This window comes from Triturus cristatus, chromosome 8 (genome assembly GCF_964204655.1).
Source record: "Triturus cristatus chromosome 8, aTriCri1.1, whole genome shotgun sequence".
Taxonomy (NCBI): domain Eukaryota; kingdom Metazoa; phylum Chordata; class Amphibia; order Caudata; family Salamandridae; genus Triturus; species Triturus cristatus.
The window spans coordinates 342,901,223-342,922,436 of record NC_140591.1 but is presented as its reverse complement, the minus strand read 5'-3'; the positions used below and the strand labels follow the sequence as shown (position 1 = coordinate 342,922,436).

Here is a 21,214-nt window from a genome sequence, read left to right as displayed (position 1 = left end):
AAAATGAGTGTTCATCCTATAACTTCAGACCTTTTTCAAACTCCAATGGTCTGCACCACAGAACAGGGAGGTAGGGCAATTAGAAGTATCCATCAGAAAAACAAGTTAGATTCCTTTGACAACTTTCTGGAGAATACTTTAACTGTAGATTCCTCACCTTTTGAATCAATAGAAAAGCAGTACCTCCTAAAAGCTGAAAGGTCTGAATAGACTCGCACCAAAAAGTCCTGCAGGACCAAGTGGGCGAAATAGCTCTCCCTGCGGGCTGTATTGTTGAAGCAGTAATGCTTCACAGACAATCATGTAGCAGCTTGGCCAACGCCCAGTCCTGGAAACAGCCCTTGTAATCGTGGCAGCCATGACATTGGAGGAATGATCCTGTAGCCCAGGCAAGGGCATAGCAGGTTTATAGGCACAGGACAATCACTTAAATATGGTTAGTTTCTGCTCCAGCCTTAGCTTCAGCTAAGCCCACAAAATGTTGATTGCCAGCACTCCTTTGTGCGCTTAATATAAAAACAAAGAGCTCTTTCTGGGTCCAGCCAGTGCAGTCTCTCTTCCTCCTAAGAAGGATGCAGCAAGGAAAAATAAAGGCGGGCAGAGCAATTTACTGGTCTGAATGGAAGGGCGACACAAACTTTACAATTAATCAGGAAAAAAGGTAGTGTACAAGTGTTGCACTGACAGCACCTGCAGATCACTGACCCAGCATTCAGAAGTCATTGCAATGAGGAATATTGTTCTGTAGGGAGATTGGTTCTTGTTGCAGTAACCCCCAATTTGTGCCTTGCGCTTGATGAAACTTTGACTGAAGGGTACTGGGTTCTTGCTAATCAAGTTCCATGTACCATGGTTCTTTCCCTAAAAATTTACAATGGTTTCCTCAATTGGCAAAACCTTTAGCACCCTATGCAAGTTCCTAGTAAATCATACCCCTGGAACCTAGGGCCTGAGGTACTAAAGAGGGTCCCCTAAGGGCAGCAGCACGAATTGTGCCACCCTAAGGGACCAAGCACATGCAAGGCTGCTATTGCAGGCTGCGTGTCGTGCTGCAGACAAAAGTGAAAACACGACATGTCACACATTCACGTGTGCCATGTCCCCTAATACTGCATGTAATATTTGTAAGTCAGCCCTAAGGCTGCTGCTGGTGGGGGTGTTCTGCTAGTGCTGCCTTGGATCTTGCCCATCACTCACCTTAACTCCTTGGGAAGGGTCCCGTAAAATGCTGACAAGAACAGATAAGCCACATTTCATTCTTAATCCCATAAGTTAACATTGCACTGACAAGACTTTGAACTAAAAAATATTCATATTTAAAAATGAACTTACCTGAACTATTCTCTTCTGATACCTAAACATATATAAAAATACATTTTTATAAATTGGTGAGGATCTCATTTTTGAGCTGTGTGTCCCATATTGACCATTGTGTGTATTTTCAGATGTCTTGCACGCCTGTGTCAAGTCTTGGTCTGCTCAACCACATTAACCCTTAACAGGGCACTTCGGGATTGCCAAAGCAAGTCCCTGTCCACTCAAAGGCATCCCTGGACTCTTTACAAAGTACTTCAGAATGTAGATATACCACATAACGAGCCAGCTGTGCACGAGCTTGAAAGACGTGTACATCAGGAACGTAAGGACCAAGTTAAGGCAACCATTGAGGCATAATAAAAGGTGTCGGCGGAAACATGCAACTCCTTTTAGAAAGTGCTTCACAACTGGTGACTTGAATGACAGATGGACGGGTAAACAAGCAAAAGTTCAAAGGGCTGACAAATAACATTCAATGATGACCACTGCTGCCTCGCTGGGTTGGGACAGAGATGGCACATACAAAACATCAGATAATTTGGCTTGCTTAGGATCAACGCAAGATGTGACCGCACAAGGCTACAAACTTTGCTAAACGACCTGAACATACGAATCTGGTACATGGAAACCTAGACACAAGAAAAACATTCACCACTTCAACAGGAAAACAAAGTGCTCAGTTGCCGCTTCTCAATCTCCATACATGGAGTGGCAGGTTGTGGAGATTCAGGTGAAGGACCCTGCCCTGTTGCAGAGACAGGAAGTCGTCCAGAAGAGGTAGACTGATCAGTTGGCAAATGCTCAGAATCAAGAGATAGGGGTACTACATTCTCGGTAACCCAATCTGGAGCTATCAAAATGAGCTGAGCCTCGACTTTCCTTATGTTCACAACTCTGGGCAGGAGGGATAGCTGGGAGAAAGCATACAGGAGAAATGCCTCCCACTGCAGACAATGTGTCCCACAGAGAGCCCCCTAGTGAAAACTCCAGTGTGCAGTAATCACCACACTGTTTTGAGCAGTGGCAAAGAGATTCAACCAAGGCATGCCCAACCCAAACTAGGAAAAGATGCCTTGGGCCACCTCAAGCGGATTGTCCAACCTGTCATTCGGTGACCCCTCAATATAATGGCCGACTAGGGAGATCCCCTTAGGTTCAGCAAATTCCAAAGGTGCAGAGCTTCCAGAGACAGGGTCAATGACTCAACGCCATCCTGTTTGTTACACTACCACATGGCAGTCAGTTGTGTTGTCAGTAGTGTTGTCAGTCAATATGTGCAGGCTTCCCTTTGGTAGATGGGAGGTCTGGGACCAAAGGCCGCTGATCCTCTCCTATATGGCTGCCAAACACCAGAAATGCTGCATCCATTACTGCTGTGTGTGGGGGTCAAGAAGAACAGTCGGCAGGAAGTTTGACTGGTGTTCAACATCCACTACTTAAGGCCACGGGACTGGTCTTCCACAATACAGATGTCTCAGAAGCAGCCCCAGTGTAGAGCCCACAGCAGGCAGAAGTTCACTGCTGGGCCTATATGTGGCAGAGGGAGCTAGTAAAATGCACAAGGCTAAGATGCCTGAGATCTGTATGGGCCACGACGCAGGAGTTATCCCGAAACATCAGGATCATAGGCTGAATGTCCCCGACTCTAGTTGCGAGGGGGAAAAAGCTGGGAGCTCTACAGCTTAAGGTGTAAGGATGACCCCCATCTTAGGGAAGAACTTAGGATTGTTTCCAAGGACAATGCTGTTATTGACAACCTGAATGAAGGGCTCTTGCAGGGTGCACATTTGTAGTTCGCTAATATGTTCTTAGTGAGGAAATGGCCATCAGGAACGCTACCAGAAAAGGGAATGAAGGGGTCAGATTTAAAGAGTGGTGCCATAAGCCTTGTAAGGACAATATTGAGATTCCACATAGAAGCAGGATGTATTCTAAGGGATATAAGCCTCAAGACCCACCAATGAAGACCTTGACCACCAGAATTTTAACGAGGGACAAATGTTGCCTATTCTGCATGTGACTGGTGTCTAGTGTACTCTGTAAATGCAAAAGGTAGGCAATAATGTCCTAGAATGCAGGTTTCAAAGGCACTGGGTCTTGGAAATACATTCTACTTTGCAGTGCAATAGACCTTTGTAGTAAGACACCGAGCTTCCTTTATGATGGACATTCCTAGGGAAGGTTGTGGTACCGGACTTCTAGGACTCCTGATTCAGAAGTCTTTTGTGGAAGCTGCCGGAAATCCCTGGTAGAGAGAAGTGCTGGGGCTGTCTGGATCAAGTGGAATCATAATAATGGCATTTGTAGAGCGCACAGCTGCTGCCGGAGGAGCATCTTGGGGCTAGTAAACAAGGACTGCCCAAGAAAGAGTAGAGTGCTGGGTCCAGGTTTAGGTACTGAACAGATGGGCTTTTAAACTTTTTCTGAAGAAGCGAACCTTAAACTAAACGGCAACAAGTTCCACAGTTTAGCAGTCAAGGTAAAATATATTCTGCCCCGCTTAGCTCTTTTTATCCTCGAAATGTAGAGGAGCCTCTGCAAGTTAGACCCGAGAGATTGACTAAACCGATAAGCCTTGATTCTACATCTCAGGTACAGAGGTCCTTTGCTCTAAAAAGCTCTATAGACAAAAATAAAAGCCTTAAAGTTGATGAGGCTGGCCACAGGCAGCCAGTGTTGCTAGCAAAGGTGAGCAGACACAGATTTCATAATCAGGACCTGCAGCATTTTGAAACTGCAGCTGATGGACAATGTATGCTGGCAGTCCTAAATAAAGACTGTTCACAGTGCAGTTTGGCCCAGTGACAAGGGCAGGAACAATCGATTTACGGAAGGCCACAAGCCCCAAGTGTAGCATCCTTCACAAAGATTTTAGTGTGGCGAAAAAACTGGCTGACCGCCTTGACCAGTGGTTCGAATGACCGAGTGGAAATCAAAATGAAAGACCTCAGAATGAGAGTCACTGATGTTTGCTTCAACTTTCTCACCATGCAGGAAAGCAGGAGTCGTAGAAAATGGGAGGTAAATATCCTTAACCACTTTATTCATAGTGCATTGCGCATGGAATGAGTGTGGGTAGCTGGAGGGGACGTTTGAGCATTTTGTACTTTCTAGGGTAGTGAACAGGCTTGCATGTGATTTCATAGAAAAACTGTTTAATGGAATACCATGTCTAAGGAACCATTTCACCTAAATGGTTCAATGGACATTTTCAGGATGAATGACATTTACCATTTCAAAAAAACCCAGTCATAGAAGGTCTACTGCATACTTACAAAATAAATGGTTGAATGTCTTACTTTCAGAAAATGTTTATCGAAGATATTTATTTTAGTTGTTTACGTCAGTGGAGAATATTTAAGATTCATGTTTTACATTGTCAACCAATTTCTTTGGATGCTTTTGATTTGCTGAACCTTCACCTTCCCTAAACACCATCCATTTCTGCTCCTAAAAATACCTCCCCATCCCAACCCCTAAACTCCACCCATCCCTGAACCCTAAAGGCACTTTCTAACCCTAAACTCCACCCATTCCTGGTCCTTAATAACACCTTACACCTAAACTTCATCCATCTCCAACCCCTAAACTCCACCCATTCCTGAACCGTAAAGCTGCTCATTACTCCTAAACACCACCCATTCCTGAATCCTAAAAGCCCCTTTTTCCGCCAAAACCCACCCATCCACGATCCCTTAAAACAAGACCACCCTTAAACTCCACTCATCCCTGAATCCTAAAGAACCCTCACCACCCCCAAACTACCCAATATCTGAACCCGAAAAACTTTCTATATATGAACTTAACCTATCCCCGAACACTTAAAATCCTGCACCACCCTACACCACCCTTCACTCCACCCATTACTGAGCACTAAAAACCCTTCACCACCCCAAAGCTCTACCTATCACTGAACAATGAAACCACTCAATAACCCTAAACTCCACCCAGCCGTAAAACTGAAAACAAAAACCTACACACATCCCACCCCTAACCTCCACTCATTTGTGACCCCTAAAAACCCCTCGCCACTCTAAACTCCACCCATACCCGATTCCTAAAAAACCTTCACTGTTCCTAAACTCTACCTATCCCTGAATCCAAAAAACCCTAACTACCCCATATCACCAAGGTTTGATTTTGGATAGTTGAATAATGATCTTACCTTTAAAATGTTCCTTTAATTTTCAATTTATTTGCATTACTTTTAAAATTGTATCTCCTTAAAATTGGTTTGCCATCATTTGATGTTCTCCAATTTGGTTTCTCAGTTTTAGTTTTTCCATTAATTTACCCCATCAAGTGAACAGATCCATCTGTGAGCTGCCCCAGACTGGAAATACCTGTGATTGGGGGGGGGGGGGGGGGGGGGGGGACTGGACTTGTTGATATACCCTACTAAGCAGGTCTGCAAAGTTGCTGTCCACCCTCGAATATGTTCCACCATGAGGTGAATGTTGTGGAGTGCCGTATAGCAAATCTCCTGGGCTAGCCGAGATACCAGTGAGGAGTGTGCGCTGCTCTGCTTCCGTAGGTAGTACACAATGGTCATGTTGTCTGTCTTCATGAGGATTAGTTTGTCCCAAATTACTTGTAAGAAGGCTTTAAGAACCATGTGAAGTGGTAGCAGCTTCCAGGTTGTTGCTGTTGAGATGAATGCCCCACTCAGTGAGAAGTATCTGTGCTGATGGTCAGCTTCAGTACTAGGTCTGCAAAAGGCCTGTCTTACAACCCTGTGCAGTTTTACCACTGCACTCAAGGTTGGGGCGCATATGAAGAGTTGTGTGGGACAATGCTTATACACGAGGCCATGATCCCTAGAAAGGACATGACCGTTCTCGCTGTGAGCGGGCAACTGGGATAAAAGCAGCTCCTGGGCTGTGACTCGGTTGGTTGGCGTAACCATTCCCTATGACTGTGTCCAACACGGACCCTAGTAAAGGTTGGATCTGTGGAAGCTGTAGATGGGACTTTGAGACGTTTATGGTGTACTCCAGGATTTGTAGCAGGGAAACCGCTGCCTGTGGGTTGGTTAAACACTGCAGCCTTCTGGCTCTCTTCGTAAGCCAAATGTCTAGATCGGGAAAGATGTTAATGCACTGCCTTCGCAAATGTGCAGCACCACTACCAGGTATTTTGTGAACAACCTTGGGGTACTTAAAAGCGAGTACTCTGACTTGGTAGTGTTCTTCACTTCAAATATTAAAAGACGAATATAACCACTGGTTACTCAATCGGGGAGGAGAGAGGGAAGTTGAGGGATATAGGATACTGCCTCCCTAACTTGCTACACAATATTCAAAGGTCTCCTATAATCTGCAAACTGTGGACTTCAAAAAATCAGAATCACGGTGAAACCATGGAAGTCCTTCCCAAGGGGGAAGCTTTATGGTTGTGTTTTAGTGGCATGCTTCATCAACGGGTCTCAACCTGGTCCCTATAAACCAGAATGAACTCAACCATATTGCAGGGGGCACTTTTGATTTCCTACCAGGGTCTTCTAAATGATAATACCCTGAAACACCCAGGTATTCCTTTTAAAAACGGGTGTTCATGGTATGGTTAAGTGTGTATGTTGGGTGGCAATGGGATATAATGGCTCTAGACCCTCCTGTAGCCTATCACAAAGCAAAGGCACTGCAGATGAGCAGAGTGGATCGTTATGAGTAAATATGCATCCTGGAGATCAAGCTATCATGTAGTCGCCTTGTTGAAGGGGGGGGGGGGGATGACATTCTGGAGAATTGTGTCATGCGAAAATGTTTCGATAGGATGCTAATGATTGAAAGGCCTGAAATCAATGCAAGGTCTGAGCATTGAAGGTGCCTAGTCACCCCATGACTTACAGGTGGTGACGAACACGGCAAAGACCAGATCACCATCAATGTTCTGCTCATCACCTCGATAATGGCCAGCAAGTGCTCTGACTTAGTAAGTGCAGGCTATAACATTTCTGTCAGTCGATTTCCTTTAGTTTCTAGAGATGGCAGCTTAAGGGCTAACAGTTCTGCTTCTCTGCAGACTACTACTGCAAAAGAGGCACTCTCTATAGTGGAGGGGGGCAGGTGTGGAGGTCAACTCAGTCTTTAAGGAAATATCCTTGGTTATTTCATAAAGAGACACAGGCCAGGTGCAGACCAATGACTCAGTCAGATCAGAAATCAGTATCTGGCCTGATCTGGAGTAGCCTCCACTAGAGTCTAGGCCAGTGCAGAGTTGCAAGAAGTAATGAAGCATCCAGTGCAGGTGTGGCGATGCTGGACAACAGAAGCCGTATGGATCAGTCGGCAATGTGGCAGGCCCTACAAGTGGAAATCCAACTGAGGGTCCAAAGGTGCTCCAGAAGGAACATGCATTGTCCTGAAAAATTGCACCAAGGAATCAATCCAGGACTATCTGCTGCGCGGTCAACAATAGCCCGGGAAATTAGGGGGTGTGACAGGACGGGTCTTGGAATGGGCTTGAATCAGACAAAAGGAGTAGAGTCGGGTTTTTCGACTGTAGCATGTGCAACTTATTTCCCCAGAGGGGAAACAGGCCTTATTGTGCTTGTGGCCAGACCTGCCTTTTGATTTAGTCTTCAACGTACTCAAAGGCGGTGACTTGGACTGGGGACTGGAGAGAATCAGCTAGGTTGAGCAAGGGCGGACTCAATGACCGGAGAACAGTGTCCAGGTTCTTGTGTTCAGTGACAAACAATTCCACCTGTTGCTCCCTGAGGTAACTAAAGGCCAATAATGGTCACAGGGCATGGTATGTGGATGGCCCCTAGACACCACAGGCAAGCATCATATGAACAACTCATTTGCTTCCTGCCGTCGCAGCATGGCCTTAGCCCAATGGTCTTCGAAGGAAACTCTTTCCATAGCACACTGCCTGTAGAAACCCATTTTGGAGCTGGTAAAACATCAACCAAAGTTAGGAGCAGAGCTCCAGATCCACGTCAAAGGGTGCCTGCGTGGCACTCATGTACAAGTCAGCATTGACACTTTCAGAGACTGTGTGAGGTCACCACAGAGCGTCATGGCACTACATGCAAGTGCAATTGCTATTAAAGTTATAGATCCAGTCTGGCACCTGGGGGAATTGAAAAGGTGAATAATTTACAGTTAGAAGTATCTTTCAGATAATACTTTATAAAAAACAAAAGTGGCTCTGGGGGTGGTGGATCTAATTCTAAACACTCTTGTTGTTCTATCTTCCTTTTTCTTTTTTAGTCATTTCAGCACTTGTCTTTCACACACTACAAACATTTAAACAAGATTCCAACCATGAGACTAGATGTGGGCAAGTCACTGAAAGCTTGAGCCAGAGGCCTGGTTCTGTCTCTTCCTCATGCCCTATCTTGATCCAAAAACAGCCAAAACTTTCATAGGAGCCAATGTGGCGTAGTATATAAAGCTGCTGACTACGCAACATGGGGAACTAGGTTTGAATCCCAGTCTTAAAGCATTAATTTTTTATGTTAGAAAGAGATGCCCATCTAGTTGGCAAATTGCATAATGTGAAAATAGAAGATTTGGGATAAATTCCAGCTTTTCTGCTTGACCAAACGGTGCGATTCCTATACAAACAATATTTTAACGAGCCTCCTTTTTCTTCATTATAAGATAGAACAGCACATTCAAATATGTGAGCTCAGGATGTGCACTATCTAGAGCCCTTTCCTGTGTTTGATTTAATAGCCCACAATATTGCTCCACCAATAATAACCTGGGGAGCATTTAGGGTATACGACATAACAGACTTGCCTCTTTGTTAACTAATGGAATTTTCAGGGCAGGGAAAACATTGAATTTTAGGAGGTTTTAGCACATTTTTACATGAAGTTTGCTGCATGAATTAATTGCAAAATATTTTCATGTGCTCGACTCGGGCACAGGCTTTGAGCCAGAGCCGACCCTTGGTTTAGCTTTGGACCACCTTTTTCTGTTAAGTTAATGGCTCACCCACCGAAGCGCAACACTGTACATAAACTATTTGTGAGAGATACATTTATAAGGTAGGGAATGCTCGAAGCATTTAATCCAAGCTAAAGTACCCGGAAACACTAGTTACAGGTCCATCGAGTTTACTGTCACTGGGAACCGCGAGGAGTGCACGTTTACACGAGATCCACATCAATTGTAGTGCTGGACAAGGGACAGATTAGTCCCTTTCTTTCATACATCTATACAGACCAAGGGCACACACTAGCCAGATGTTTCCCGCTATGGAGGAAGCATCGGACAACTCATGATTATTTTTTCATGTTTGGCCCATTCGATGGAGATTCTCAGGATTTTACATTATATTTCTGATGACAATATACAAACGGTCCCAGTTACCTCACTTTTGGGTGACTATCGTAATTTCTCAAATTTTCCCTGTGTCCTGGAGAAGTCCCAACGCATGAGGACGAAACGTGTTGGCTGGTTTTTGGCACACATTGTTGAAGCAACGATAAAGAAAAGATTTCCAATTACTTCTGGAACTTTGTGGACATATTTAGAATTAGAATTGTAAAAGTGATGCGCCTCTGATTGCTTTATTAATCTAAGCTAAAGTAATCCATTTAAATAAATATCTACTTCATCCAACACAAATTATAGAACACAAATAATTATAAACCCAATAGTCCAGAAAAAGGATTTTAAGTACAGAAATGTATCAAGGGCAATAAAAGTGTATGGGAGTATTTGCACTATTCTGGCAAAGGGTTTCAATGTGATTGGGCTAACCTCCTTACTTTCTTAATAATCTTGTGAAACAAAGCAGTGGAGTAATCGGGAAGGTTGTAATTACAATCTTACAATCAATTTTCTATTTAGGTCCACCATTCTACAGTCAGTCTCTGGTAAATTGGGTATGATGCAGTCAATAAGAACATACTGACCCTTTTCCAGACTATTGGTAAGCATATATATATTTTACCATTTTCAAACCCACTGACCGATTAAGCCTGAGCCCACCCTATTTTTCAACTAAACTATTGTCCTGCTCTACACGCTTACCTGTGTTTTGTGGCCAGATACCCTGGGGGACGTTGGTAATTGGGATATTTCTAACATCTCTGGACATTCATGGCACTCTGTTTGACCTCCGTCACAGCTTGCATCTCCCTCAACTTTAAGCCATTTGCTTATTTTTGGAAACAGACTGGTGCCCGCGTGTGCATACATTTAATCTTTGCACAATTTCAAACTGTAGTATTTCGGAAGTGCTTAATCGACTGTACTCATTTATGTGTCTTCAGAATTATACCCTTGTCTTGCAGGTAGCACCTGTGTCAGTTTGAATGGCCCTTTGCCATTTTTGTCACTGATGAACTTCCAGATGAACTGAACTTTTATCTAACTCTCTCTCCAGTCTCCGGTATTCTTGAAGTTCAGCTATTGAGTCCTCTTAGTTGACAATTCGCATCAGGTCTTTGCAGTGCAAAATCCCTTAAAAAATTCCTAGTGTGCAATGAGCACAGAATGATCTAGTTTTCCGGTGAAAGGGTCCTTTCAAGGGCTTTTACCTACAAGATCTCAGTTTATAAATTGGGAATACTTGTCAAGAGTAATATCTACAGTAACAAACAGCCCACATCCTGTCATCTTGGCCTGTTCTGTTAAAGCTGGTTCACTGATTTATGTCCACAAAGGTGGAGAGTGCATCCTTGCCCTCTCCTCCTCCATATCAGCAGCCATTCCCCTTCCCTTTGTGTCCTCTCGAATAGGTTTAAGAAAGGTCTGCAGGATTGGCTTTGGTAAGGGCTCGCGTGACAGGATCTTTCGACACTGTAGCTGCCTATCACAGATAACGCTTCGAATTCAACCGGGGTTGAGATGGCAGGTCAAATGACGTGGGCATGTGTGGGGGATAAATGGAGAAAAAACATCCAATTCTGCTTTCAAGTGCAATTCTAAATTAATGTAAGCCCATCGCACAATTTGCAAGTCGTAGCTTGCCTCTGGACCACAAGCAATTGAACTGCCAAGTCAGGCCTTTAAAAATACAGTTTGGTACTGGTGAAACGGATGTCTAATCTGCCTCTTGCATTTCCATGGCAAAGTAAAATGACCTCGGAGCAAATACAGAACATCTCTTGAGGAAGCAATCAGAATAGAATTACCCACAAAGGGGACAGAGGCTCTAGGCAAATAGACTATGAACGGTCCTCAGGCTCTGGTGCACAGCTTGAATTCTGTTGCAAAAAGCATATCCAAAGTGGATAGCAGATGAAGGTGTGATGTTAAGGTATACAAAAAAGCTTTGAAAGTGCACACAACAAAGCTGCATAACACACCAAACAGGTTACAGTTTAAGGGAATGTTTAAAAACAAATCTTGATTCAGCATATGAAGAGAAAACCTGTGCAGGATACTTAATTTGGAGAATACACAAGTGAGGTCAGAACTGGTGTGCAGAGTAAAATGCTTTTAGAGTACTTCTGTGAACCTGGAGTTCCAGCTGGGGTTTTGTCAAATGTAAAATTTGATAGAGCTGTTCACAATTTTGCAACACCAGAAAGTTTGTGACCTTTGCACAAATATGGTGGTGTGTGTGTATTCTTGCCAGACAAAATAGTTTAGCAGGACAATCCGTGAAAGCGCAAATCGGTAAAACAAGACTATTAGTCCAAAGTTGGTATGCTTGCATGCTCTTATTCCCAATCAGTTGGGAGGTAAAGCAGAAAATAGCCACAATATTTCCGCAAAAGGTAACAACATTCCTAAATCAATGTAACAGAGAAAGACAGATGCAGAACTGTAGGGGAAACAGTTGCTTTTGAGTAAAAGGTACAATTGCAAACTACCTATACTAAGATTTAACCCTGCTGAGAAGGAAAACATTACTAAAGTTGCAAAATGGAAAACCTCAAAGAAAAACATACCAGTGAAAATATCCTGAGGTTTTATTGAACAGTTTTCCTCTTACTGAAGAAAGGTTTTGGGGACATACAAATCTATACACATTTTATTTACAAATAAGTTTAAAATACATATTTATAATATACAACAGCTGTGATTCAAACTGTATACCATTCAATGGCTGGCGGCATTTCACAATATAATTTAAGAGATCTAATTTGCAAAAATATGCGTGTGAAAGACTAAACATATAATGTTCAAGCAACTATTTGTTCAACCAATCAACCACTTTCAAAAAACTTTTCATCAAAGTGATACAAGTCTGTATCACTCCCAACAGAGCTAAACGTAGATAAGAGATCTTCCAAAACATCTTCCTGCACAGAACTTTCACAATTTGAAAAACTCAAACCAGATCCATTGATTGCTGAATTACTGTAAACTAGAGGTGGGTTTTCTTTTGTGCTGTAATTGTTGTGGCCATTCATACAAGTTATACCATTTTTCAGGTGTGGCGGCGCAGAAACCCCATTTACATTATCAACCAACCTCTCCAAAAGCCTAGTACCATCTTCTTCATATTTTGTCATTCCCAATAAAGGGAATGGGGCAGGAGACAATAATTCTGCTAAGAACTCAGCATCACCTGGGCTACTGCATAATGAATTGTTTGAGCTCAGGGTGTGCACAGATTCGCTATCTACACTATCTATATGCTCCTGCAGTGCCTTTAGAAGGTCTTGCAGAGATTCCTGATTACTAGATTCAGAGTCCAATGAACTTCTTAATGTTTTGTTTTGAGAATTTCCATTGCTTTGGGCATTTACCAGTAAGTCAAGAGAAGCCAATTCATTTTTCTTTGCTTTTAACTTTTTTAAAAGTTTTAAACGAAGTCTTCGGATTTTGGTTTCCCTGTCAGAATCACCGTTTTTTGGTACTAATTTCTGATACCCATTTGAAATGTATGCCCCTTTTATTGGCCCCTTGAGAGCAGGAGAAACGTCTCCATTTGTGATGGATTTGAAACCTCCTAATGTACTTACAAAAGGTGAAGCTACACTAGCTAAATTATTTTCTGAAGAATTCAAACCCTCTACGGGTTTACCCATCTTGTTTAAACTTGAAGGCGGAGACACCCGCTTACATTTATTTCGGGGAACTAGTTTATCTTCAGGGCTTTTAATACCTTTGGCAATAAAACCACCAAAGCTAGTGGCCCCCTTAAGAGGAATCTTGCTATTTGGTTCTAATGGGGAAGTTGCTTTAGAATTTCGTCCATAGACATCAGAACGGTATTGTGGAACATTACACTTTGAATTTTTTGCTCTTGGATTTTGATTTGAAACACTCAGACTAGATGGAAGAATGGGGTGTTTGCCAATTAAACTATTAACCCAATTTGAAGCAAACCCTTTCTTACAATTCTGTTTTGACAATGGCAGAGAATCATTTTCCTCTACATTCATACATGCCCAATTTATATCACTGTTATTTTGCATAAGATCAATAGTTACAGATGGCTTCCCCTCATTCACCAAGCTAAAATGGGGGTCCTCATGTACGACAACTGAATTCTTACTAAACAATGGCTTCGGAACATCTGAACGTTCCTGAACCTTTACTGTAGTGCTATCATTAACAGTACTGGCAGATAGAGACACCAGTGTATTCGACTTTTCAATCAGTTCAGACTGACTTTGAGCCTCTGCACATCTATAGGTCACTATCGTTTTTGGAGAAGTTTTACTTTGCAAGGAAGTTTGCAACAGAGAGACAGAGGCATTTTCTTGTGGTTGGTGTACACAGTTTTCAACCATTTCTATCACTTGGCCATTTTCCTTCAGCTTTTCTCCATAATCAACTGGAACTTCTACAAGATTCAGAGTAATAACGTCATCTTGAACTAAATTCTTAAAGCCAAAAAGACCATCTCCCTTCTCACAGGTTACATTCAACGGCTCAGCTGATGGTGCAGCAAACATATCCACTTTGGGCAGTGGAGCAGTGACACTTCTAAGTACTTCATTGCATTGGACAGGACAACCTGATAGAGCAATGGGAATAGGAAGATTCTCTGCATTTTCATGGAGGATATGAGAACTCAGTTCAGTGGTATATATGTTGTTTTTCCTTTCCCAGTACACAATATGAATCTCTGAAGGAGGTACGTCACACTTCTCATGGCACCAACAATATGGACCTTTCAAATCATCACATTCCATCCAAGAACCTGAAAAACAGAGATAAATTATGTGAAGACAACAAACAACACCTACATACCACTCTAACCCCTTCCTCGTCTCCCAATATACTTATGCATTGTGGCCTGTTAATGTATTCTTAATAAAATTCTATATTGCAGGCAGTGAGGGCTACTTCAGGGGTGCTTTTTACTGGTTATGAAAATCTCACTAAAAGAAGAACGCACAGCTTGATTTTAAGATGTGAAAGCAAAGAAAATGAACCATTTAAATTTTTACGGTTGTACACATCAGATGTTTGACTGCACACTAGCAAATTTCAATCTCATTTTCTTTAAAGATATTCATACAAATGTTACATGGCTTTTTATTTTTCTGCAAGAAATTGCTTAACTAGTACTTGGAGAGTTTACAATTTCCTCTTGATTGTGTTTAAAAAATCTGGCATCTGCAATACATAGGAAAAAGGTGTCTTTTGTAACCAGAACAAACTAAATGTTACAATCTTACTCCTATATACCGTTATGCAGAACCAGTGGATTTATCATTTGTAGACCTGCTTTGACATGTTTTTACAAATGATAAAGTCAGATTACTTTTGCTTTAGATCATTTTTGTAATGCTGATAAATTAGGTCATGCTTTGTTGATTAAACCCTTGACTTTTAGGCTCAGGTGGATTGGTGTTTTAGCTGTTTTTTTTTTGTTTTGTTTTTTTACAGTTTTTATGGTTATACTTTAATTGCAATAAACACAACGGACTGACTTCAACATCTCTCAAATAGGTATCTTCATTTTACAAACTGGTAAAGTTGAATGAAAAAAGTTCACAAGCATAGAAAGTATAACCACACAAGGTCACCTTATAATTGACCATTTGTATCACTTTTTATCTGTGGGGATAAGAAAACAGGAAAAGAACACTGGGTCCTAAACACCAAAGATGTAAAAATGCAGTCCAATATTGCATTTTCACTGACTGCATCCTACAATTTTGCAGCAAACTACAAAGATGTAAAAATGCAGTCCAATATTGCATTTTCACTGACTACATCCTACAATTTTGCAGCAAACTAGCTGTGAACCAAACATGTTGTGAGAACAAAGGGGAGACCTAGATCTATTTACGACAAAGTTTAACAAGGTATAGAGCTTGGCAATTGCTCAGTAGCTGCATCAATAAATGTATATTATTTACAAATGGAAGCAACGCGTTAATATAGCCCCGACTACATGAAATGGTATCCAACAGCAAGTGAGAACTGCTAAGATATAATAAGTAATAATTGTATTTTTTAGGTTTAAGCACTTAACATGGACTTACACACACTTCCAAGCCAGGAGTTAAAGCTTTTTGCAAACACCAGGACAAGGATTACACCCATGTTCAAAATGAACGATACAGAAATGTCCACACATTATCTTGATTAGGAACACAGAATATAATTGTTGTGAAATGTGTTATGCCATTGGCAGTATGAAGGTATAGAAACATTCAGTGAGAAGTGGCATAAAAATATTTCAAAGTGTGTATTTGTTTGCCAAAACTTATTGTGACAATACAATGACTGTTACATGGACATTGCCAGGGGGAAAAAATTATCAGCTTTTTTTTTTTTAAAGGAGCTAAATCAATGAAATGGCCATTATGCCAGGCTCTCTGTAGTGGCTGCCATTTCAGTCTGGAAAGTTTAAGAAACGTACCAGCAATATCAAGCTGACACTTTCATGTGTTCGGATTTTTCTCTAGCCCAAAACAGGGCTCCAGAGTTTAAGATGCTGGCCATTTTAAGACTTAACAGATCAAGCAAATGAGAAATGTAACAAAATCATTCTGTTTTCCACAAACAAATGTCCAAAATTAGACAGCCTCAAACTGTCATAACACCAGCATTGTTCTCCAACTCAGGTCCGCTTCAGGATCAAATACTTGAATTCAAAACATCAATTAAACTAACTGAACAAAACAATTATCTGACTGTCTGTCATGACTCAACCTAATTACCTTAGTATCTCCACTGACCAGAAAGCATCAATTACATCTACCAAAAATGGAATGCCAAACCTTGAGGCAAAGAAACATTAGCAAAATGAAACATATCTAGGTAACTTTACACTTCAGCCTGTGATGCTATGCCACAGTATGTTTGAGGTTTAGTTTATTGCACAGTTAATAAAAACTCACAACATTTAATAAAATAATAACATTGCTAAAAGTTTTGGTTTAAGAAGAGCGAAAAGGAGTGAATTGTCTGCTTATTTAAAATCTTTAAAAGTATTAAAGGTCATAGTTAGTGTCGCGTTTTTTCTTTGAGTCCACCCGCCACTATATCAAAAAATTTTGTTGTTCTGCAATTCAGTTGAATTTCCGCGGGGTTAAAACAGAGCAGCACGGCCTGTCTGCAGCTGGATATCCTCCTCTGATTCCAAAGGGCCCGAAACAAGGAACGCCTTATGTCCATAAGGTTTTTGCAAATACAAATAATGTGTATAAGATCCTCCTTGCCGGAAAGGCATAGTCTGCAAAGATTTGTTGTTTTATCCCTTTTCCAGGGTGCTAGGTGAGGCATTATGGGTATATTACCTAGGCGGAGGTTAAGGAACTTGTTTTTTGTTTTGTGTGCGAGTCCCGTTGTTAGATACTGTTGTGGTTTGAGAGTTGTGTAGTCTTTCAGAGCCACCCATCCATGCTCTCTATTGGCTAAAATTGCCTTGTCCTCTATTAACGAGATCGCCTTGGTGACTTTGGTTACCACTCTTTTGAAGGTACCGGCGTCAGTTGGAGACTCCCACAGTTCTGTTAGACCCAGGATGTCCAATGATTCCATTAAGTAGGTCCTTGCTGGGGATTTGTCTCGTTTAGTCAGTTCAGTCCAGAGATGAGCATTTAGTGTTCCTTGTTCTGCTTTTCTAATTTTCCACCAGCTTTTTATGTATGCGCCTCTTCTCTCCACTGTTTGTTTTTGTAATCCGAACTCGAGGCGAATTTGGGCTGGTGATGAGTAGGTGGTAAGGTGGAATATTGCCCTGTATGGACGACTAATGGTGTTGTCCAATATTGTTGCATCTTTGCCTTGCATAGATTCGAAGCTATGCCACAGTAGATGTCCTTTAAATGGCAGAATGCCTTTAGCATCAAAGCAAATATCATGCAGTTCAATTTTTTCTTGTTTGATCATTCAGTAGCGTTACTGTGGTATCATGCTGCTCAGCCAGAGTGATTGCTGTGAGAAGGTTGGAATGTGGAATGTAAGGTGGAATGTTGGAGTGCCTGGGTCAGTTGGTGTATGGGCTGAGCAGCAGGGAAGCTGCTCCTGGTGGGGCTCCCATCATACTCATTATACTATTATTCTTCTTTTCCATGTAACCTGCTAAATCAATAAACCTTCATGGAAATTACTTCCTTGTCTTCCAGTATACTACATTTTGGTACCAGGAGTGGGGTTCTCTACAGTCTGAAGAAAAGATGCTGAGGGACAAAAGCCCACAATCAGGATCAAGGATTTCCGTTGGAACTTAAGAGGAGCAGTTTAAGAGGAGCACTTCAATTTAACTGGCACCAACAAGCCCCACCAGTGACCCAGTTATCGGTCGCCCACAACCCAGTCTAAAAGTGCCAGTTCCTGCTGCCTGCCATTTCCTGCCGCAGACTTGAAACAACTTTATTTTGTCATTACATCCTGCCTGCTGGCTGCAGTTCTTACGAAATCCTTCGCCCTCATTTTTTGTTTCCTGCTCAGCTTACAGAGCAGGTTACACAGAGCCAAGATCGTGGGAAGTCTGAACTTTTGCTTTCATTATCAGCGAGGGAGGTTTGAAGCCAGAGAGATTTTACATGATGGAAGGCCATTTGACGGACTCGAGAGCCAGCTGTATTATCAATTTAACACTTTGACAACTTAAACCGCACTCTAATTTTCTTTGCTTTTAAAACAGAACTGTTTGGATATATGCTGCCATTTTCTGGAGGTTAGTGGGAATCTTATTTGCCTGAAATTTCGTTTTCTTGAAGGGAAATGTTCCCGTTCTCCTTTCACTCCGACAATTAGTTTCAAACGACATTTGAAAACGGCGCAGGTTTTGCATTTGTGTGCTTTTGTAAGACTGCCTAATTTCTTTTAGTGAAGGTGACAGTGGAAGTTTGGGGCTGATTGAGTACTTTGGGTTGTCTTGCCCATTTGACAACGTTATCTCTATTGGCAGCTTAACTGCTCCTTCATATTGAAAATTTGCCACGAGCACACACAGAGCGCGCAGCCCTACCTTTCCTCCTGCTGCCTCGTGACTGCTTTCTTCACTCCACTGTGACGTCTTCAGTGGTTATGAGATACTAAGCATATTTGGTGCACGGAGATACCGGGAGCCATCTGGCGTGGCGTAACCGTGCGTGCCGCCATCTTAGGATTGCTTTTACACCCTGCCAACCACGTTTCCTCTGCCAACCACGTTGTCAATAGGGCGTGAGGCTGGAGAAGTTTGCCATACTTTCTCCCTGTTGCGCCTTCGTATGCATCAACATTCTTCTGCAGACGAGTGTTTTGTTTTATGGACATCAGATCATTCCAGTGGACACTCGTGCTCCTATGCAGGTACTGTTTTGTTTCCTTAAATCCAATCCTGCATTTGTTTTGAGTCGTTCTTTCTCCGATAAACAACCTTGGCAAATTTTGGTTACATGGAACATCTGCTGTTTCATCTGGGAAGTTAAGCATCGTGTTGGGTGCGTTATTTTAATGGAACTTTGCTTGTTAAAACTCCTGCCTGTTCAACTTTACTACAATTGGCGCAGTCTAAGTACTGGACGGTTTTTCTACTGTGCCATTTAGTTCTGTAACTTTGCCTGCTGCGCTACAAGGATTTACCCTGCTGCGCTACAAGGATTATTCGTTTTCATTAAATTTTCTGTGCTACAATACTTCAACCTGCTGCGCTACAAGGATTATTCAATTTTATTAAATTTTCTGCGATACAATACTTCAACCTGCTGCGCTACAAGGACTCATCCTGCTGCGCAACAAGGATGTTAAACGGCAATGTGCTTTTGTTTGAGGGAACCTTCCATTGCGTAACATTACTATTTATCGTATTGTACTGTGTGGTGCCTTCCCATACTCTCTTGCGTTTATAGTAGTTTTACAGTTCCTATTGGGACTGTGTGGTTATATCCACACCTATTTTCACACCTGCATAGTTTTGCTGTAAGTTGCTGTGTGGCGTGCTCCACACCTAGTTTTACAGTTCTTGCATTTTACATTATTACAAGTGGAATTTTACACCATACCTTGTGTTTTGCTGTATGGTATTTTATACCATACCTTGTGTTTTTGCTGTATGGTATTTTACACCATACCTTGTGTTATTGTGATATTTTACGTCACACTAGTTTTACGTTTCTGTATGGCAATGTACTGTGTGGTTCTTCCTACACCTATTTCAGTTTTTGCATTTACATATTGCAATGTACTGTGTGGCATATTCTGCCATACTTAGGATTTGCTGTCTTTCTGGGGACTTTTCTCCATAATCTTGCTTGAGTTAAAGGCAACTATCCTTTTGCTTGTTCTGTCTATACTTGCCTTCCATCCTTTATATTTTTCTCCTTCACCTTGTTGCTTATACCATTGTATATTTTTATGGTTGCCTGGCCAGCTTTCATATCTTTGTACATGGGTTTATTTTGTTATTTGTGTGAGGGAGGATGTGGGTTTGTCTTTCTGTGAGAAAGGGTGTTAGTGCTTTAGTCACTGTTTTCTTTTCATCTTTTCTTGGTTGCGTTTCCTACTTTTCCACTTTTCAATTCATGTTTTTCCGGAGTATTTTCTTCTCGATTTTTTCATGCTTATTTTCTGATGTATTTTGGTTCTTCCTTCTTTCCCATTGTAAAGAAGGGAGATATGTGGTATCCTGCTGCTAAGCCAGAGTGATTGCTGTGAGAAGGTTGGAATGTGGAATGTAAGGTGGAATGTTGGGAGTGCCTGGGTCAGTTGGTGTATGGGCTGAGCAGCAGGGAAGCTGCTCCTGGTGGGGCTCTCATCATACTCTCATTATGCTATTATTTTTCTTTTCCATGTAACCTGCTAAATCAATAAACCTTCATGGAAATTACTTAGACTCCTTGTCTTCCAGTATGCTACAGTTACACACTATTAACCATACTTTAACGTCCTATTCTACAAGTGAATTAAACTGTTTGATTAGTCCACAGGTGAACAGTTAAAGATGCATCTGCCCCCTGAAGCCAGAGGTTCAAATTCAGACCAGGGTCATACTTATCCGACTCTCTCCTACGAAGTTAATCAGTTGTTACATGAGCTGCCTGTGTATTCTCTGTAAATCAATGAACATTGCTTCTGATGGACAATTTTCAAGAAAAAAAACGAACCTGTTGATCCAACTCTCTCTCGCAACCTTTCATGAATTTGATTAGCCACTCCCAAAAATTAGACTCAAAAGATATTTTCCACATGCAATAAATTATTTAATGCCAAAATCACTAACTTCAAATCATCTCTTAAGTTTCAGAATGAAAATCCATTTCAGCCCGCTCCAAAAACTAATCGACCATGGCGCTCTCTAGGTTCCAAGCCCCAAAATAGATTGTGTTGAGAGTTTTAAATACACTCATGGCCATCATACTGCATGATGCTTAATAAGCACCTGTTTTTTTAATTCATCCAATTTTACAATACAGATTGTTCGTACTATAGTGATCTCTTCAAAAACAAATTTTAATTTTATGTAGCCCCCTTCTAATACAAACTTTTAGAATATTGAATAAAGGACTAGAATACACTATTTTACCCCGAAGGAGCTCTATGCTGAATTTCAACAAAGAGTGTCCAACCAATGAAGCACTCAC

General features: G+C 41.7%; 1 protein-coding gene across 4 annotated transcripts in view; it reads right to left on the bottom strand.

Annotated features, from left to right (window-relative positions):
• USPL1 (ubiquitin specific peptidase like 1) overlaps positions 1-21,214 on the bottom strand; it is a 352,126-nt gene that overhangs the window by 80,032 nt on the left and 250,880 nt on the right. For 3 of the 4 annotated variants that reach the window (XM_085621657.1, XM_085621658.1, XM_085621656.1), the window contains one exon: positions 12,182-14,385. The exons of the other annotated variant lie outside the window; for it this stretch is intronic. In XM_085621657.1, the coding sequence (XP_085477783.1) occupies positions 12,437-14,385 (1,949 nt within the window). In that variant the 3' untranslated portion in view covers positions 12,182-12,436. Of the gene's footprint in view, positions 1-12,181; positions 14,386-21,214 lie in introns of those variants that run through there. 4 annotated transcript variants of the gene reach the window in all.